The sequence below is a fragment of the Catharus ustulatus genome, chromosome 8, assembly GCF_009819885.2.
Source record: "Catharus ustulatus isolate bCatUst1 chromosome 8, bCatUst1.pri.v2, whole genome shotgun sequence".
Taxonomy (NCBI): Eukaryota; Metazoa; Chordata; class Aves; order Passeriformes; family Turdidae; genus Catharus; species Catharus ustulatus.
The window spans coordinates 12,088,348-12,108,806 of record NC_046228.1 but is presented as its reverse complement, the minus strand read 5'-3'; the positions used below and the strand labels follow the sequence as shown (position 1 = coordinate 12,108,806).

General features: G+C 44.5%; 1 protein-coding gene across 7 annotated transcripts in view; it reads right to left on the bottom strand.

The window, feature by feature from the left end:
* The window catches only part of SH3PXD2A (SH3 and PX domains 2A), a 237,910-nt gene that overhangs the window by 85,464 nt on the left and 131,987 nt on the right, over nt 1-20,459 (bottom strand). For 6 of the 7 annotated variants that reach the window (XM_033065577.2, XM_033065578.2, XM_033065579.2 and 3 more), the window contains one exon: nt 469-497. In XM_033065577.2, the coding sequence (XP_032921468.1) occupies nt 469-497 (29 nt within the window). Of the gene's footprint in view, nt 1-468; nt 625-20,459 lie in introns of those variants that run through there. The other variant, XM_042779483.1, reaches the window with a different exon arrangement.

Below are 20,459 nucleotides of genomic sequence, written 5' to 3'. Positions count from 1 at the left end.
ACAAAATACTACAGCCTTTGAGGCAGCCCAAACCCACATACAAATACTGAGAACATTTTGCATCAGAAGATGCATCAGAGCCTTTTGGAAAGGCATGATAAAAAATTCAAACCAGCACCGAAAAAGATACCCTTCCCCTCCAGAAAAGAACCCCAACTCTGACTCTGCATTTTGACCATTTGCTATGAAAGAGAAAGAAATGTAATACAATTATCATCTCACATTGGAGACAGAGCCGTATAAACACAGTCAGAGAAAAGCAGTCATTTTAACTGCAGTACTATATAAGGTGGATTTCTTCTACCCAGTGCAAAGGAAAGAAACTGATGCTTATCTCCAGCAGGATTCAGCAATAAAAAGTTAAACTGCTGCACAATTCAATGCCACACAAAAGAGACAGAAGGGGAAAAGCAGGCAGTAAGGTCCTCTCTAGAATCATGCAGTACACAAAAAAACCCGGTGCCTTACCTGATTTTCTCTTTGAAGATCCATAGTCCCTGAAAAAAAGACAACAACAAATAGACATGGTTAGAGCTAGGAGCGCTGGCGAGAGAGCGGGTGCCTCCCAAATTCCCACCCATCGGCCGGAGGGCTGCGCGTCCCTGCCTGCCCCGGAGCGCGGCGAGCGCGGCCGGGCAGCCCCGGCCCCAGCGGCCCCAGCGGCGGGGGCTGCGCAGCTCGGGGCTGGCAGCCTGCGAGCCGCCACACAGCCAACCAGCCGCGGCCGCCACGGCACGGAGAGGGGTGGCATTTTCTCCCCTTCAAATTGTGCTAGTAAATGCACAGCTACTGGATTAACCCTTGATGTCCCTGCGGAGAGGGACGGGAATTGCTGATTGCTGCAGGGATGCGGCTGCTCCAGGCTGAGCTGGCGGTCCTGAGGATAATTCAATTGTGAATAACATCCATCCTCTCCTGGTTATCTCTGACAATCACTTGGAAAGCACAAGGGAAAAACAAAAAAAAACAAACCCCAAACTTTGTCCTTACTTCTTTCTTCCAGGATAGAACATGCACCCTTACTTTTCCATAGTGATTTAAAGGCTGCAGGCACCTCTACTCATGCAGAACAGCTGAAACCCAGACAGCTGCTATGGAAGGGGAAGAAATTACAGAAGGGAGCTGCAAGAACTGATTCGGGATAAGCAAAACTGGGGACAAAGACTTGGTTAATGGCTGTGCTTCCCCTGGGTGCTCTCCGGAGGCTGTCGGACCCAGCCCTGGCAGGGGATGCACAGGAGGAGCTCGGCAATGCGCGGGTAATGTGTGTGTTAATGGTGCCAAAATCACTCCATGGCAGCCTCTCCTCGCAGGAATCCCACCCGAGGGACAGGCAGAAGCCTGTGCATTTTGGGGAGCTGGGCTGTCAGAAGTGGGGTTTTGTCTCTTGCACCTTGTTCCATCCTCCAGAGGATCAGAGGGGGATTATCCCAAACTGTTTACTTATTTGGGGGCTCAGCTGAAGAAACAATGCATGTCTTGAGAGTTATGTCTACCTGTAAATTCTGTTTGTCCCAGAATTTTGTGCATCCCCATGCCTTACATGTCTAGGATTTGCTTCCAGTGAGTAATAATCTTTTAATTTCCCAGTGTCATTTCTACTTCAATTAAATGGTTGTTTTCTCAGCTGTATCTGCAGCTGTATTTGATGTGATGATGCTACTGCTCATGGATAAGTTGCTTCTTCTACAGAAGTGATATCATATGCAAATATAATTCCTTCTATATGGCGCCTGAAGCAGAGATCCCTCAGACCAAGTCAGGGATGGTACACTCCCCAATATTTACTCCTCAACCCCAGCTTGGCTTCCACATAAATCTGGAGCTTTGTAGAGCTGTCCTACAGATCTCCTGGCATGCAGAATTCAATTCACATGATTATAAATGAGGTAAAGATTGACTGTCATAGTTAATTAGAAGAAATTAATTTATCAGTATAAAATAATTTGCATCACTACTACCACCCAATTCACAAGGCTTAATGAAAAAAAGCGCCAATCAACCTGTGGGGTTAGTTTTCCTCTTTTCATTTAGTCATTCTGTAAGTTTTAAAGTCAATTTTAATTGGGTGCTGATTTTGGAGGTCCTGGAAATAACTCAGGTACTCCATGTTTCCCTGTCTTGTTACTTTTTTGTACACCCACATTTCACTCATTAAGTCAGGTGAAAGCAGTATCAAATAAAATGAAGCCTGAAACTTGTTCCTCCCAGCAAAGACAGAGAAAAAAAAAAAAAAAAAAAAAAGTAAAGGAGATATAGCAAATAATCTCTCTGGCTGTGTAAAGTGATCTTTGAGTACATATTCTTCACCTTTTCTCTGCTAATGAAGAAAGCCTGTGTTGCTGCTTCGCAATAGCAGCAGCCAGGAGCCCTGCCTGACTCCGTGTTTAATTTTTATGTCTTACTGTCCTGGATATGATTCATTGATGTATCTTCCCTCTCCCAAGTGATAATATATAAGGCTAATTCCTCTCAGCCTCACTGTTTTCAGTGAAGCATTAGTGCAAGGCTGAAGTATTGGTTTATGTCTCCAAACCAATAAAGGAAATTATTTAATGGTTTTCTCTTAACTGTTACAATTTCCAAGTAGAACCTCTGATCTCCTGCAGCCCAGACTGTGCCTGGCACACCGTTAGCCCTTAGGTCAGAGAAAAAATGTGGTCTTGCAGAAGAAAAACCCTTCCAAGGAAAGGTACAATCAATGCCATATCTGTAGCTACATAGGGAAGCTCACTTTCTTTTCACTCTTGGTCCTTTTATCTTTTTATCTTTATACACACACATTATTTCAATTCTTCTTCCATTTCTATATGAGAACAGACACCACGATCCTAACTCCACTGCCAACTATAGCTACAAGAATAGCAATGAAAGCAGCGGGTGGAACTAAAAGTAGCTCTGGCAGGTCCCTTCATTATCCAGGATCACTCCATACTGAACAAACACCTTTCTCAGAAGCAGCATATTTCTAGCCTTTTTTGAATTACAATCTAGCAATTTTGTTTAAAGTCTTCCTGTGAGGCACTACCTTTAGCTAATGGTGAGTCTCATTACTGGCAAGGAAAATATTTCCTGCTGCTAATGATATTAAAACACTGCTGGTGTCAAGCACACCACACAAGCTGAATACACTCTTCTTCAATGACAAAGGAGAGGGAAGCTGGATCTCCTTTCTCATCAGCATTACCCCAGGATAACATTACTAATTTGAAATCTAGCAATGAATGTGAAAGGAAGACCATGAACATTGCTATAAAGCTGACTGCCTTGCTAGCAATCTGGAAATTTCTGAATCATAAAAATACCTTATGTTAAATTAATGTCACTTGCAATCTAATTTAAATATGAAGGTTGTATTAACGACATTATGGAAAAGTTTTATGGCACATCTTTAGGGACTGACTTTGCTGCTGTATTCCCTGAGAGTTAATAAACACTGAAGTGCGTGTACATGTGTTTTGATCTATCTAAATACATACAGATACTCACAAACAGTGGCACAATTGAAAAGTTGTTTAAACAGTGAGGAGTATCCTGACAGTTGTTCAATAGAGACTAAGAAATGTTCCAAGGGGAGAAGACTGGAGGTGACTAGGTGCATTGGTGACGATTGTGTCTATTTTCTAATTCCCTTTGATTTATATCTGTCCCAGAGGGTTTCTCCTGCATTGCCTGTGGAGATCTGGCAAGTCTGCAGAAGCCTCCTGCAGGACCAGCTTCCCTTGGAGGTGATGGGTTCAGTCAGGGGACCTCATCCCTGTGCAGCCCATGGTGTAAAGGCTCTTTTGAAAGCTTCTGCCCCTTGCTGTGGGGCAGCAGACACAAAGTTCATTCTCTGGGATTCCTCCTTTCCCAGATGCGTCACACTTTAGCCCAGGGCCTCTGCCTGTCAGTAAAGCAAGGCTCAGCTTCAACTCATTTAGCAAGGATTTCAGACAACCATGAGTTTCAACTATGAGGGAAAACAGTGCCTGCAAAACATGAGGAGCTGTCAGACCCACAGAGCAGCACGGCTGGGGGAGCTGCACAGCAGACATTGCAGCAGACGAGACAGAAGCTAAAGGGAGAGTAAATCATCTTTCTGTCTCTTTCTCAGTGTTTGCTGTCCAAAGGAGATGAGACAGTGACAAACCCTGAGTAATGGGGGTCAGCCTGTGTCCTCGAGAGTATTTTAATACATAAATTGAAATTGTTCTGTATTTGTTGGCTTCTGTTAATTCATGTTTAAATACATTGTAGTAATTTCTGTTCCCAGGCTCCTTAAACCCTAAAAGTTTCTACTGGGCAGACTGTGGTGGAGATATATGACATTTCAAACAAGCAACTCAGATTATCATTTAATTACCAATGATTTGCCAGGCAGATGAAAAGCACAGAAATATTTTTTACAAGGAAGTCGACGTTCTCCTTCCCAACATGTAAGCTTGCAGTCAGTAATGAAGATGGCTTTTTCACAAACTATTTTTCTTAGCTCTGCTATCAGGTTCTGTGACACTATTTTGAAAGTAAACCAATACAAAAATACTTTGCTACTACTCTTTACATGCACAGGAACTTGAGCCTTGAGAATACATTTGCATCTTGAAACTCTTCTAGCGGATTTTCCTCAACAGCCAGACTGGCATTTTCAATTTGAGACAAGGCACAAAACCAAGTGTGACCGAGAACTGTCTGTCACCAAGGACTGTGGTTGGAGGAGCACCTGACACCTCAGCATTATCCAAACACACAGGAGCTATATGGAGAGTGCAGGGTTGAAACTCATACTCATGGTACTCAGAGTGCAAAAGCTGAACCATGTGCATGAAGGCATCTCCATTCCATTCCCACTGAGCTCTGACACCCATGTGACATGTAATTATGCAAAACTCTGTATGTTATGCATTAGGAATAGAAACTCAAACACATGGATGCATAGAGCTATACATTCTCCCCCTTCAGCATTCCATCCTCTGATATCATGAAACCACAGCTGATCTCCTCTCCAAGCCAAAGAAACAGATGAAGGCTTTTTTCCTTTTTTTTTTTTTTTTTTTTTGTTTAGAAAGTATTCTGTTCATTTCCTGATATAAATTGTAGCATTGTGGAACCCTCTCCAACATGAATCTGTCCTTTCTGAGCAGAGGTCGAGCTCCCCAGCCCTGTGAGAAAGGGCCCCATTGTGGTGGTCCCGAGACTCCAGAATTCCTTGCTGCGAGCAAAAGGGACTTGTGGGGCAAGGAGGGAATCTGTCAACCTGACTTCAAACCCAGGCATTTCTCACTAGCTGTGGCCTCTGCTGCTGCTAAGAAGGGTGAACCACTGTTGTGCAATCCCATCCTTAAGAGAACTGGAACAAAACAAAAGAAGATTTTGCCTTCCTGTCACCTTTCTGTTGACTTCACAGCGTGTGAGAGCAAACAGCCCAACTTTATGTGATATATACTTCTGCTTAGTCTGCAGTGACCTTCTCTGTGTTCCATAACAAAGGTGGTCCAGTTTGGCTCACCAGGACCCAACTGGAGATCCTGATTTAGTGCTTTAGTGACTTCTACAGCTTGCTTGAACCCAGCAATGTAAAGTCAACCAAAGGGAAACTCCAAGCACAACACTGGAAAACTTATTTCTTCAGTGCAGAAGAGATCTCCCCCATACCTATAGCTCGCATGGAAAAGCCAAAGTTGGAAGGAGATGGACACTGTCTCCTCTCCAGCAATGCTCCCTGTACCTGAATCCAGGGACTTCTATCATGAGGCAGGAAAGGACATGGAAAGGCAGCATCCTCTGTTCTGCACTCATCCTGGAGATTTGCCCCACACAGCACAACCTGAGCTCTGCCAAAGTGCAGACAGCTCAAGACAAGTGAGCCCCCCATGGGCCATCTCAGCCTCGCACGGACACACTGTGTTTGAGAGCAGCAGCCACCATTTCTTTCTTTGTGTAGAACTGGTGGTAGAAGAAGAAGAGATGGGTTTGAGGCACCCAACCCCTTTCCTAAATGAGTAAGAAATGCCACAGATTTCTGTCCCAAGATTCCTCAGCAGTGAAGTTGATTGCTTGGCTCCAGAGAGTAACTTTAGTATTTGGCTCAGGCTAAAGAAATGCAGAATTAACCTCTTGCATTTTTCACAATTATTATTTTTATGATGAAATTAACCTCCTGGAGGAAGACAGAGCTTTGAGAATGCACATTCAGCATTTCACCAGGCTGTGAGATCCAGGGCAGGGCGCTCTGACAGCAAAGCCCAGCCTCTCCGGCACCAGGGAGAGATGGCTCGGCGCAGGCTGGGAGCTGCAGAACGCTGGAGCAATGAGCTAACGCCATGTGATCCTCCACTGCAAGGCCTCAGCAGCCTTGAAAAAGACAACACAAATGTTTATAGCAAGTTTTTCCTGGAAAGAAGTATAAAAACAAGGTCTTGCCTAAGAGTCACAGCCTCATCTGTTTCTGGTTTACCTTGTTTATTCTTACAGATGGCAAATTTCTCCACAGGACAGAAAAACGTATTTACCTTAGCAAGAACTCTGGGTGGAGGTGTTCTTCACCTCCTCTGAACTGACCCTGCTTGTCCCTTGTGGGGAGGCCAAATTTATCTCTGTCTTACAATGATCAAGCATGTGTCACTTTATTACAGCTTTTATAGCATAAATGCTGAGTGATAAAAACAAGTTAATAAAAATTAATCATTCTCATGTGCAGGTTTTCCAGTTGTGCCCCTCACTTGGGAATTCTATTACAAACAGCTTCGTGCAGATACAACATGTTTAAAAGATGCATCTAATCATAGTTACAAATTAAGTACTGAGTATCAGAGTCATAAATTCAAATGTACCTTATAAACTGGTTGGGCTAATGAGCTTGCATATACATCATATGAATCTGATTAAGAGCTTAAGAAGTCTGCACAGGCTTTGAATCTTTACTTCATTTTCTTGAGCCCCCCCTGATTTGAGAGTGGGTGCCTCAAATTCTCATTTCTGTAGATGTGGGTCCAAGCTCTGGTTAGCAAGCACATCATCCATTTGGGTTTCTAAACTGCAGCCTGAACAGTCCCACTGCTGTCCCTCTCTGGGGACATCTGCTGCTGCTTCAGAACTCTGCCCAGAGCTGTGTGTGTAGTGCCTGGCCATGCTCCTCCATCTCCCTGTCCCTATGGATGCCCTCCCCAGAAGAAGGCATCACCCATGGCCTGCCCACGAGAGGCAGCACACCATCACCTCCACCACAGCATGCATGGAACCAACAATGCCACCCCAAAACACTCATCCCAGAAAATCCTTGGAAATGGAGAGAGGGGAGGAAGAGGAGAAAACTCTCAAGTGACAGACTACCAAGCCTCAACCCCAGCTCCAAACACAGCTTGTCCAAAAAGGCTTTTGCCCCTGAATTACTACACCGGGAGGAATAGTTGGAGCACAGCAGTTTAATTCAAAGTGAGAGAAGAGCTTCTGCATGTAACGCCGCTGAATCATGGTGCTCACTGGTGTTAGACTTTGTAATCACCAAAACCAGGCAAGGGTTCAAAAAGCAATGAGATAAATTCATGAAGCAAGGATAAATGGTGGCTATTGTACTCCATGCTCTGGATGTTTTGACCCGAAGAGTCCCAGAGCGGCTGAATGCCAGAAACAGAGAGGATACATAAGGGAAGTTCACTCTGTATTTGCTTTGTTTCTTGTATTGGCTGTAAGCCACTGTAGGAGACAGGAGGCCAGATGGGGCCCAGGTCTCACCTAATTGTGGCCTTATAATATATTCTCCTGTAAAAGATCAGACTGGATTAGGATAAATTACATCCAAATCACACTGCATTACTCAGCACATTAAATTGTCCTAAATCACGTACTTTGATGGTTTAGAATCCTGCTTAAATTTACCTCCTGTGCATATTTCTGTGCCTATTCTCTTGAAATCACTGCTGAATTTCAACTGTACATAACCAGGCTGTAATGAAAAGCCAATAAGGCTCTTTGATCAAGCTTTAATAGGACTCATCATGGGGACATACTCTACTGTGGCAAATGGTTTCCTCATCCTGTCTCTTTCAGAAATGTTTTGTGAGCCTCTAAAAGCAATTTAGTCCTGATTTATGTTAGCTAAGTTATTTCTGTTGCACATGTGAGTTACAAGAAAAGGGCTCTCATCTCTATTTGCTACACTGTTCAGGAAATCAGTTATAAATGCTATAGTGCTTTCAATGTCTCTGACTTCAATGCAGCGGAAACCAGCAATCTGAGTGAATACTTCATCATCCCCAATTCTCCCACATGTGCATCCAGTACTTAAAGAGGCAACATATAGGGTTTTGGGGTTTTTTTGGTAAAGGTTACTGAGATTCCCTCGTCTAAGCTGTTTACCTAAGTTGTTTCCAGCAGATATTCAAGGAAACAAGCATGCAATCTTTTAATAGAGAGTATATGAAACATATTGATGACTATCTAATAAAATCAGGTGTGCATTCAATAGGAGTGAGTCACGTCCTCACATGTTTAGATGTGAGGAATGTAGAAAGGGTGACTGAGCAAGCTCATGCAGACAGCCAGGGGTGCAAAGCAGCCCAAAAGTTTTGATGGCTTGACCTGACCTGCCAGTGGCATCCAACAAGCCCTGGGCATAGGTTAGAGCAGGTGTCTTCCCACCAGGGGGCAAGTGCCAGCAGAAACCATTGTGAAGTGCCTGTGGCCAGTGGTGTAAGTGCTACAGCTGCTGCTGCTTTGCTTATGGGGTTGCTGAGCAAAGACATTCCCAATTCTTCTAACTCCTCATCTTGGGCAGAGAGACTTGAGAAAGGACAAGGGACCCAAACAACAGTGGTTTGGGCTGCCTTCCTCCTGCTCTCTTGAGAGAGCCCTTGGGACATACAATTCCCCTCATCCTGCAATGCACCACATCCCACCTGTGAATACAATCAGGGCTCATAACCTCAAACCTTTGGAAGACCCACAGGACCAGGACCTTTCACAGGAAGACAAAGCAGAATTTCCCGTATGCCCTTTTCTTTCTGACTGCCCAAGCCATGAGAATACCCACTCACAGCCTTCTCTGAACACTCTCCTTTGCCCCACAGCAGCCTCACAGCCACCCCACTGTGTGTGCTGGGTTTCCTCATTGCTCCCTGGGATTCCCCACAGCCCATCCCAGTGCGTGCTGCAAGTGCTGGCAGCAGCTCTCATGCTGGAGGCTCACACAGGGAAATCCCAGGCTGTCACTGGCATTTTTGACATTTTAAAGTCTCTAACTTGGCAAAGTAAGAAATTATTTACAGGCATTTCCAGACATGGCCCCAGCCCTGCTAGACCTCTGGGCTCCCAGTACAAAGGAGAGTGTGCCAGATGCTTGGTATTGGACAATTTTGCATTTTTTTTATTTTTCTGGTGGTGTTCTTCTGCTGTGTAGTATTTCTGTGTATTCAATTGGCTTTTTAGTAACATGTTGCTTGGATCTCTCTATCTTGCTGCTCCTGCTACATGTCCAAGGGCAGTAGGACCTGAAAGATTAAGACTGCAGTGTGCACAGACAGCAGATGGCTATTGCATCTGTACTTACTTTGCACTGCTAAATACCCTATTGCCCTACCTAGTTTTACATCCCCTTTTAGTGGGAGATCTATCCCCTGACTTTTAAAAATCATCTGTTGCACATATGGCCCTAAGAATGGTAAATATTTTTTCCAAGAGAGGCAAAAACTTATGATGTATGTGGGAAGACAAGATCAAGCCCACAGTATGAACTCCAACTTCATCTGGTGACTGTAGTCTTTCCTTTCCTCTTTACATTTCCTTCAGTTGGAGCAGGGAGATTAAAGCAGGGCTCCTTCCCAAATGTGCCTCAGCAGCATGTCCTCAGTTCACTGTCTTGCAACATCCAATGTCTTTCCAACATACTAAACAGTGTAGTTCTCTATAAGACACCAATTTTATATTACTTGGAATTGTTTTCTGCCTGTTTCTACAAAGCAGCACATGGAAATATCTTTCAAGTCATCGGGTTCTTTAATTTACTAGTCAAGAGACACAAATCATGGCATGTAAGATCTACTGCAAGTTCATGAACTCTAGGAAATTTCTCTAATCACTATCCTTTGAACTGAGCTTTTTCAGACACTGTAAAACTCAAAAACATAGCTGGTAAAAGCATCTAGTAAATTTTGCTGGATTGGCAACTACTAAAAGCAGACTTGTCTTCCCTGATTACCTACCAGGATTAGGCAGTCTTAAAACATCCTCTGTGACTCTAACATTAGAAGATAAAAGAAAAAAGAAGTCCTGAGTGTGTTTTGCCCAATATAACTGTTGGGATTCATTAAATGATTCCAAATTATCACTGACAGGTATCAATTAAAGATAAAACCTTTCAAACACTATGGTTACTTTTTAAGGTGACCAAACCCCTTTCAAATATCCAATTCTGATAGTAGATCCAACAATTTTATGCTCTCTAAAAGGTAAAAGAGCTAAATTAAATGACACTTGCAAAGATGTATCACAACATTTCCAGAGTATTCCACCCTTAGAAGTATCAGACCCACTGAAAAAGGATTCATTGAGCACTCCAGGAGTAAATGAAGATTTTTTTTGTAATAGGGTATGAAATAAATAATAATAATAATAATAATAATAATAAATTATAATAATAAATTTTTTAAAGCCATGTACTTTATGATGAGGTAAGAGATTGTTTCAGGCTCAAAGCTCAAAGCTTCTGGAAAACAGAAGAAAATATCTTTTTAAAAATGCATTTACAACATACATGGATTGCACACACCATGAAACAGTGCAATGTCTGAATAGACAAAAATTTTGCTGTCCAGTTCAGATAAAAATTTGGATATTTTTCAGACGTGCACATGCAAGAAACAGTCAGCTTCTCCTTGTTCTTTTTATGTCACTCCTGTCCAATTCTCCATCCATTAACTTTTAATTCACCTCGTACATCTCCAAAGTGTGTGTGTGGCATTTCCAATGTATTTTTCCATGTTCTATGTTCATAAAAGTGAAGAGGCATAATGAATGAATGTAATTATTTCCATCCATTCAGCTGGTTATAGGAGCAGAAGAACCTTTTAATTCAGTTAAAAGAGAAATTATTTGTTCCTTCAAAATGAACGATGATTCAGGGAGTATTTCTGGATGCAATAGGAGGTATCTCTATTTTGCAGTGCTAAATGTGCATTGGCAGCTTATTCCTGCTTCAACTGTTCACATTTCTGATAAACAGACATCACATGTGGGCGAAGGGAAAATGCCATTGATTGTCAGGCATTGCACCCCCTCCTTTTCAGCTGTTGGTCTCACTTGCTCAGTAGTTCCCAAGCTTGGTTCTGCAAACGTCATGCCCTGCAATCAGCTTTTGAGCACTATTTTTTTCCCTTTGTTACCTGAAATGCCAGAGGCTGCACCATAAGAAACCACACTCTCAGCAGAACCACCACCCTTCCCACCAGGGCAGGCCATGCTGTGCCTGGCAGTAGCACCTGCCACAGGATGGCAAGAGCATCCCTGAGGTCCTGAGAGGTTCCTGTATTCTGGACACTGTGGTGTCCAGTTCCAAGTCTGAACTCAGTGCTATTTTGAATAAACTCTCATTAGGGGAAAATACTGTGAGATTCAAAACCAGAATCTAGGCACACCAGCCACGAGATGCAGCTAAGGGGATTATGAATCAGAGCATGAAAGAGAGCATCCTACTGCCAATAACCTACTTATTAACAATTTATTCCCCAGTCATCCTCTGGGTGAAGCTAATTCCTGGAATCCTCTGCTTTGCCTTTCCTCCCTCTGCAGTACCAGCTTCCCACCCATCCCTGCCTCACCGCTTCTGGCTTCCTGGGCAGCTGCCTCCCTCCCCTGTTTACAACACACACCTTCCTCTAATGCAAAATGGCTCTGACCACTACCTGAACACCCTGGGCTCACAAAGAGCCCTCAAAACCCATCTCTGACCTACTCAGCAACAGCATGTGCAGCACCAAAAATTCATCTGCAAGCCTTCAAGCTCTGCTGTGCATCCCAGGCATTAGTAGTGCCTGGGGAGATCTGCAGAGACCTGCCACATGATTAGATAAAAGCTTTTCCTTCTAAATCATTGTACAGAAGGAAGCAAGGGTCTGAAAGAGAGAAGTCCAGGCAGATAAGAGACCAAGCACATCCTCTCTGCTGGTTGTTTGTGTATTTTCATTTTACACTAAAAAATGCAAGGTTTTCTTGTAGAGTAAATTGCTTTATTTATTTGTTGTGGTAACACTACCAAGACCTTTTTCCCAGTAAAGACACAGAAAAAGGAAAAGCGATGCAGTTTTTCACAAGAGGAAACATTTTTTAAACAGTGTTGAGAAAATCTTAGAGTCCTACATGCACCAAATCAAATCTGGAGTGGTGATAAGAAGGAAAAGATTTTTTTACCCAGTTCTCTCTGCCTCCACTACTCCAGAGCCTGCAGGCCATATCATGCCCAACAGGTCCTTGAACTGTTATAATCAGCAGTAAAATAGTCCAAAATGCAAACATAACACCCTGCCCCTCATCCCTCCTTTGCCTGCCTTGAGGGTGTGCAAAGCTGGGCAAGAGGCTGTGAGAGGAGCCAGCCTCTGGAGCACAGGGCAGAGGACACACTCAAATGAGACACCATGCTCCAAGTGTGTCTCCAGGTGCAGTTTTCATCAATGCTTATAGTCAGGAACATTTCAGAAGGAACAACGCAGTTAAGATTGGGAACAGATCCTACATGAAAGAACTCAAGAGCATCCAGTTGCTAATGCAACCATGGCCATGTTATCTTCACAGCTGAGCACCCAGGAACTCCAGGGGATCTCCTCTGAAGTAGGGACAAGGTGCCACAGCATTTCACAAGAAGAAAGTCGAGCAAAGAACTTGTGGGTGAAAGTCATGAAGAGTGGAGACTGGGGTTTAACTTCTCCATCCTTCAAACACTCAGACTCAGTTGTGCTGATCTTCATCCCATGCCATAGTGTGAGTTTAAAAATACATTGCTCCTCTTAAAAGTGTGTCACAGCTCTTAGAAGCATGAAAATCAGGTTGTGGGTGGGAGTAACTCCACAGTATATCTGCACAGTGTATATATATATATATCTACACACTTTTGAGCAACAGTCTTTAAAATTCCACTTTGCAGAAAGCAGACTTTCAGCACTTCAGGAGCTGAACACACTGTTATTATCAGGGGCTAGAAGGAGAACTGTTTTAAGAGGTAAGGGTCCTTTTCTATTATTTTTTTTTTTAGGAAATATACTTTTTTTACAGCTCAGTTTTTCTAAAAATAATTATTTTATGCTCAGTCACAGCTCTTCATGGTAATGCCACACCCAATTTGGAAGATTGATTTGGCACAGCAATGTACTCAAAGGAAAAGAAACTGCTTACAATTTGTTATATGCTTTGATAGCAGTGACTTAAAAATGCTAGTGTTTCATTCCAGCAAATGTTACAATAACAAGCACAAGACTAATGACCTGATGCCTTATCAGAGATGTTTACAGGTCAGATAAAACCACCACATTATACCTGCAGGATCCAGCATTTCAAAGACAGCCCAGTTTGAGTTTCTCCTGGGCTTTCATCCCCACAAGCCATATGTCAACACCATTGTCCCAAAATCTGTCCTCACACTGAGGGTTTGTCTGCTGACACTTTCAGACCTCTGAGATACATCTGGGCTGTCCCACCTCCCAGCCATGGCCACCTCAACCACCTGAGCTTTGTCCTCTGTAGGAGGGAGCAGTGAAAGAGAAGAAAATGCTCAATCTACATCAGGCTTTGCCAAACAACTGGCAAAGAATAACCTTAGAAAAACTGACACTTAAGCAACTGTGGAGTAGATTTGTCAATTTAAGAGGGGCAGGATGAGATCACCCATTGCCTTCTGTTGTCTTTTGGCTGAAAACAGCCAACAGACAGCTGGATGGCCCCCGATCCTGCACTTAAACACAGTTGCAGAAAAATTTACATTTCATCATCATGTTGCATTTTTCTCTTCTTCTCACAGGCCTTCCCTTGGCTTGCTCCAGGGTTTCCAAACCTGTATCACATCCCTTCACACCTGCTGACGTCTGTTCACATTTAATGTTGAGTGGTAACAAATACTATTCTTAAATTCCTTCATTTAATAGAAGCTGCAAAATTTTCAGAGTTCCACCTTACTTAATTTTTTTTCACTACTTACTCTGGGGAAATAAGCCAGATTGTACTCTGAGGATGCAACTGCAGGAGCTCAGAGGTGTGTGTGGTGGCAAATTGTACTGAGTCACTGCAGTGCAGACTTGGGCTGGTGATGCTGCTCCATGGATCAAGACATGCAGGCAGGATTTCAGCATCACCTGCACTTTTCAGTCATTTCCTTTGCTAAGGAAAAGGGTTAATTTCCCAGAGAATCCTGTGGCACTCAGACTCCCTCATGCTGCCAGCCTGTGCTGCCCTTGAAGAGGTGCACAAGGACCATGCAGGCAGCCCTGTGTGAATTGCTGTTGTTACTTAAAATAACCTGACACAGAAATGGGGCTCTGCTGGGACTGTCCCACCTGTCTGTGGATGGGCATGGTTGAAATTCCTCCTCCTCAGGTACCGCAGAGCAGCAGCAGCACTTGTTCCAGTCCTTGGGGTGAATTGCAACCATATCTTGGGCTTAGGCAAATGGAGTTTCACCCTTTACATCTGAAATTTCTCTCACCAAAAGATAGAAAGACAGATGTTCTTGGTGCATTCACCTTTAAATATTACACTGTGATACTGATATGTTGGGTACCAGCACACATGGTCCTTCCAAGGCTCAAATACTTGCAAGAACTTTTGATATTCACAGAATCATAGCAGCATTTAGATTGGAAAAGACCCTTAAGACCATCAAGTTCAACTGTTAGCCAAGCACTGCCAAGGCATCAGTAAACCATGTCCATAAGCACCACATCTACCTGTCTTTTAAACAGCTCCATTATTCTTCCCTGGTGCTGATTCAGCTCAGCACCTCAATGTCCTTCTTGTAGTAAGAGGCCCAAAATTGGATGCAACACTTGAGGTGCAGTTTCACCAGAGCCCAGCACAGGGGGACAATCACTAGCCTGGCCTGCTGGCCACACTATTGCTGATACAAGCATTTATAAAGCATTTTACAGGTCAGCTTGCCAATCCAGATGGATTTTCTGACCTGCTGTACCTATTAGCAGAGTTTGCTTACAGTATGTGACTGGGAGAAGACTACAGACCAATGACATTAAATGGCAGTATTAGAAGAAGTTAAGCAACAAAGTTTACTGAGAAACTTTTATTTCAGCATGTGTTACATCCTTCCCTCCTGGGGCCCATATCTGGACTCTCTCCCTGGACTCATTGCACAATCACATTAAGTCTGTCAAGAGATAAATGCCCAGAGACACAGTGATGCTCATCTTCCCTTCCTTCTGCATGATGCTGAAGAGCAGCTGATGCCTTGACAAACATAGGCTGCCTAGGAATGACTTCACACCCAAACTTCACCAAAGGCAGCTTCCCCCTCCTCAGTATCACACAGAACATTTGCATTCAGATTTATCGCTTCATTTTGGTCCATCTGCTCCTCCTGGCTCATTTCCTGTTGTCTGGTCAATACTTCAGAACAACTCGACTCATTTATAAAATGAAGGACAGTCAGTCAGGCTGTAGGAGCGAGGCACACGAGGGAGGCACACAGAGAACAGAGCTGAGGCACAAGGCGGGCCCTGAGGTCCCCAAGGAGCAGGGGCTGAGCACAGCCCATGACATGCTGCTGCCTGATGAGACTTGATCATTATTTCTGCCCAAGCACTACAGCTGTGTCTGCCCCCACGTTTTCAGCTGTTTGACAACTGGTGACAAAGATGCATCCCCCCTCCCGGTACCAGATTAAATTTTCCCTGCTGTGATACACAGGCTTTTTAACTACATGTGGCCAACTTCTGCTATGACCAGCTTGCTTTGAATGATAAGCGGTAAATGTGCTTTATCCCTGTCCCCAGCCATAGCCCAGAGTCCCTGTCATGTGTCAAGGGCACTGACATTTGCCCTGTGCCCACTGAGTCCCAACAGGACTCATCTGGTGCCCGTTTATGCTCAATTTCAGGCTCCTTTCTTTGCCCCACTGCTCCACAGCTCCTTGTCTCTGTTTAATGTGTTAATTGTTATCCCTTTGGATCAGGAGACCCATAGCAGGGTCAGTGCTGACCCCAGTGAGCCCTCTTAGCTTGCCTATCCCTGCTTTTCAGACCAGATATCATTTTCCAGGCATGTTATGGCTCACAACAAAGTCCTGGCAGCACCCAGCTGTCACGGGACAAGGGCTCAGACACATCATCATCTCCTGCATCCTTTTCCCTCTCCAACTGGAGTCAGCCACAATGTGGAGAAGCCCAAGCCAGCCCCATGGGGACACCAAGCTGGGTGGAAGCCTAGACACCAAGGCTCTGCTTTATCTCTGCCTCAGAACAGAGCACAGCAAAAAAACAACTCTTGGGACACTGCAGTGACCCATTAAAATTAATGGGGTTAAATCATCCTGGTGTAAGTCACCAACTTCAAAAGATTTACACAAGGGATGAATCAGGAACCATTATTTTTCTTCTTTGTGCCTTTCAGAAAGATGATCTATTTTCCAGACTGCTATGCTCAGCCAGTCTTTCTAACTAAATTAACTACCCTCTTGTCGGTCTCTTATTCCATGCTCCTGTCTACTGTCCAAGTAATTCCAACAACTGCTCACCTGCTCTGTTTTTTCCCTGTGCACAATGGCCCTCATATACTTCCAACTGGCCTAATTAATTTCCCTTTTCAGGGAATGAAAAAATGAAAAAAATACAGAAAGAACCACCCCCCAAACAAGGTTTCACTCAAGAAACCAGGAGGGCTACATACCCTCAAAGCACATTTCTTCTCTACTCTTGGTTGGAATAACAGGTAAAGTATAACACTTCTACCTCCCTTAAAACTGCAGTGCACAAAACCTTGCTGATGTATGTCACATATATTCTTCTGTAATAGGAAGCACTTATTCTAGCTAAGGAGGTGCAGGGCAACAAGACAGGCAGAGAAGCCTCATGTGTAAGAGATACAAGCTCCCAGCTACTCTGTCATCTGGAAGCCAGCCTTGATCCTGAGGAGGCTCATTCAGTAACAGTGCCAGTGCAGATGGCCTTCAACTCTCTCAGCAAAGAGCTCAGTAACCTTAAAAAGCATAAATCAAAACTGTTAAAATTGGCAGATGATTTGATAGGAAGAAATTGCCTTTTGGGGACTGCTTTTCGTCTGCCAAATTCACCCAGACACAGAACCTCATATGGATTTCTAACCTATGCAGGTTTCAGTGGTGATTACAGCAGTGATTGTGGTATGAACCATGCTAGACATATTATTATGGGAGAGCTGATGCCTTAGAAGTAGACAATGAAAAGCTCAGAGTGTATTTGGTCCGTGACTTAACCCACCTCCATAGTTCCCAGGTATTCGGCTCTGCGGATTTTGGCACAGGAAAAGTGGACTTGAAATTCAGCTCCTGAACTGGTTTCAAACTCTGCTGAAAGTCTGGAGGTGTTTGGATCTGGAATATTGACTAGTAGCTCCCAAAAGAGGCTGCTAATTTCTCGGGGTGAGGCAGCAGAGGATGGAAGGAACTCGTGTTATTTCACTTTGCTCCAAACGCACTGCAGCCATCTGTGCAGCCGCTAAACCACAGGGCCTGGAAGGAGCTACAAAACAGTCTGACTGTAAAGTCAGGCACCGAGAAGCAGTCACCGCCGGGCTAACGCAGCCTGCTGGTACTCCTCAAAGCCCTGGAAGAAATGCTGCCTGACAGCTGCTTTCCATCCCCCGTGCTCCGGCCCCACCGTGTCCCCGCGAGCGCCTTTTGCAGCCCTGCTCAGACATGTACCAACCATGCATCAAGATGAGTAACGGGCTAAAGCCAGGAACACGGGGCGATCAGGAGCTCCACAAGGCTGCCTGTAACCCAGCTGGCAGTGGCGTGTTTCCACAATAAACACTCGGTTATCGTGGCTCCGCTCCCTCCGAGCGCAGGAGCCGCGCTCCATCTGCCGGCAGCGCTCAGATCCGGCGGGACGCGGCTCGATCCCGCGGAACCAGGCACCATCCACCCCTCCCAGCATCTGTGCCGCACCGCCCGTGAGGCACAGCAGCTCTGTCGGGATTTACACTGAGAAAGGGTAAAAGCCACAGCGCCTGTGTGAGAGGTGCTGGGCTGTGGCTGACACGGGGCTCTGGAGAAACTCTTCCCAGCTGGGACTCAGAAGTCAGTGCTGTTGTAATTATGTTGAGACGGACACAACTGGCACTGTAACGAGTCTTACATTAAAAACTTTTCATGCCTTCGGTCAGTGGACTTCTTTCAGGCAACTCTGACTCCTTTCCTCATAGGCAGCTCCACACAGCACTGACTCCTTCCCTCCTTCTCTCTGCAAGTTTCCTTCTTCCTTCTGCTAGCCACAGTCTCCAGCTGATCCCAATCTGTCCCTTACCCAGCTGTTCAACCCTGTCTGTCCCTCACACAGCATCTTCTTACCTTGCCTGTCTCTTGAACGACCACATGTCCCTTCCTCCTCACAGCACAGCCAGAAGATTCCATCCTGAACTACTGCAGGCTCTGGTTCTCAAGTTCCAACTCTAACTCTTGACTAGCTAACCCACTCTTTTACAACACCCATCTTCATTGGACAGGCAAGGCTGTTTCCACTCCTCAGTAATCAGTACAGCTATAATTCATTGAGGAAAATTGCCTTCTGCACTATCCTTACAAACCATCTTCCCACATGCTGTCACCTCAGTGAGACACAATCCATCACCATGCACAAAGCATGCAACAAGGCACGTTGGGTTCAGTGAGTGGAAAGTAGTTTGGGAACCAAAAGGTTTGTACTTCTGTTACAGGCAGCAGCACCTTCATTTGCCTTGCCCTGACAACCTTTTTTTTTCAATATCCCTACACAAGCTGGGCTCCATAACAACAAAAGCTATCTGCCTTCCAAAAAGTCTTCAGGTGAAATGTATTTGTCTTAATATACTTGATGACATGGCAAAACTGTTGATATCTGAAAATACAAATGTATACAGATACATTCAGCTGGCAAGAATCTGGCATGGCACATGCACATATGTATACTCATGTATTTCATGTTTGTAAAAGATGTATTTCCAAAGGACAGGCTCAGTGACACTACCCTGTCACCAGCAGGACTTTGGGAACTCCAAATGAGAGAGCACAGAGTCTTTGTGTTACCCATCAGCCACAAGTGACCTCTACTGGGCTTGCCTTGAGAGCTAAAACACAGCCTAAGCCACGAACAGGGAGACCAAGCAGCTCCCTTAAAGCAAATCTGCAGCAAAGAGAGAGTGTGAATTCAGAACTTCTCCACCCTTTCCTCCCACTCATCCCATGAATTCTGTCACACACAGACCCATCCAACAAGGCTCCCACTAGGCACATACCCTGCCCATCCAACAGCAACAGCAGGCACAGGGCACCTCAACCCTGCATCAAGCAGCCTGTTCCTGCTAATTACATTGTGACAGCTAATGGGCTTTGTAGACCTAATTCCTGACTTATTTTACCTACGTCACTTTTAATACAATGACAAAACAGCTCCCATCATAGTTTTTGAGGTATCAGCAATTTAATTTCTTGCTAATCTTTGAGCAGTCATAGCCCTTTTGATGTCCCATCCATGTTTTAAAAGGATGTGGCAATCCTGACAGTTTAGAAATGTGCATGCAATTATGAATGCTAATACAATTAACAATGAAAGACTCATACTTGGATCACAAACCCAGCTCTCTTTCAACTCAAGCTCTCCTTGGAGGCTTCCAAGTAAGTGGGTCAGATAGCAGTATAAAACTCTAGATAAAGAAAACTAATGCTTAAGTGATAAAAAAGACCAACAAAATTCTTCAAAAAGCCCTGACTAGGCGCTGTCAGACAGATTAAAGACAGGAGCAGCTCCCTAGCTATTAGATGTCAGGGTCAAATTTCATGTAGGGTAACTCATGGTGGAGTTACCCTGGGGATGGGAAGGATTTGCATCAGCGATGAACTGCGAGTCTTACTCCTGTGCTGAGAGCAGCTTCAGGATTAGTGCCTGCACCCCCTGCACAGCACACGCACACGCAGAGCGAGGGATGAAAGATGCATGATCAAGTTTATGGCAAAGCTCCCGCCGAGGATCAAAGCTGCCGCCCCCAGCAACACTCACTGGCCCCAGCCAGCTTCATATGCTGCTTTCTTGATTTTTCTAACATGGGAAAAGACATCAAAAGCCCTGAAAAGGGAAAAGCACATCTCCAAGGAACACCACCTTAAGCAGGCAGGCCGTATTGAGAAGTAAGGGGGGATTTGTCAGCACTCTGCAAACACCATGGCCACAAAACTAGTCCACTTCCCAGAAAATAAAAAAACATCACCTGTCCAAATCCAGCAACAATTAGGTGCAGCCTCTCCTGTGAGGAGACATCCT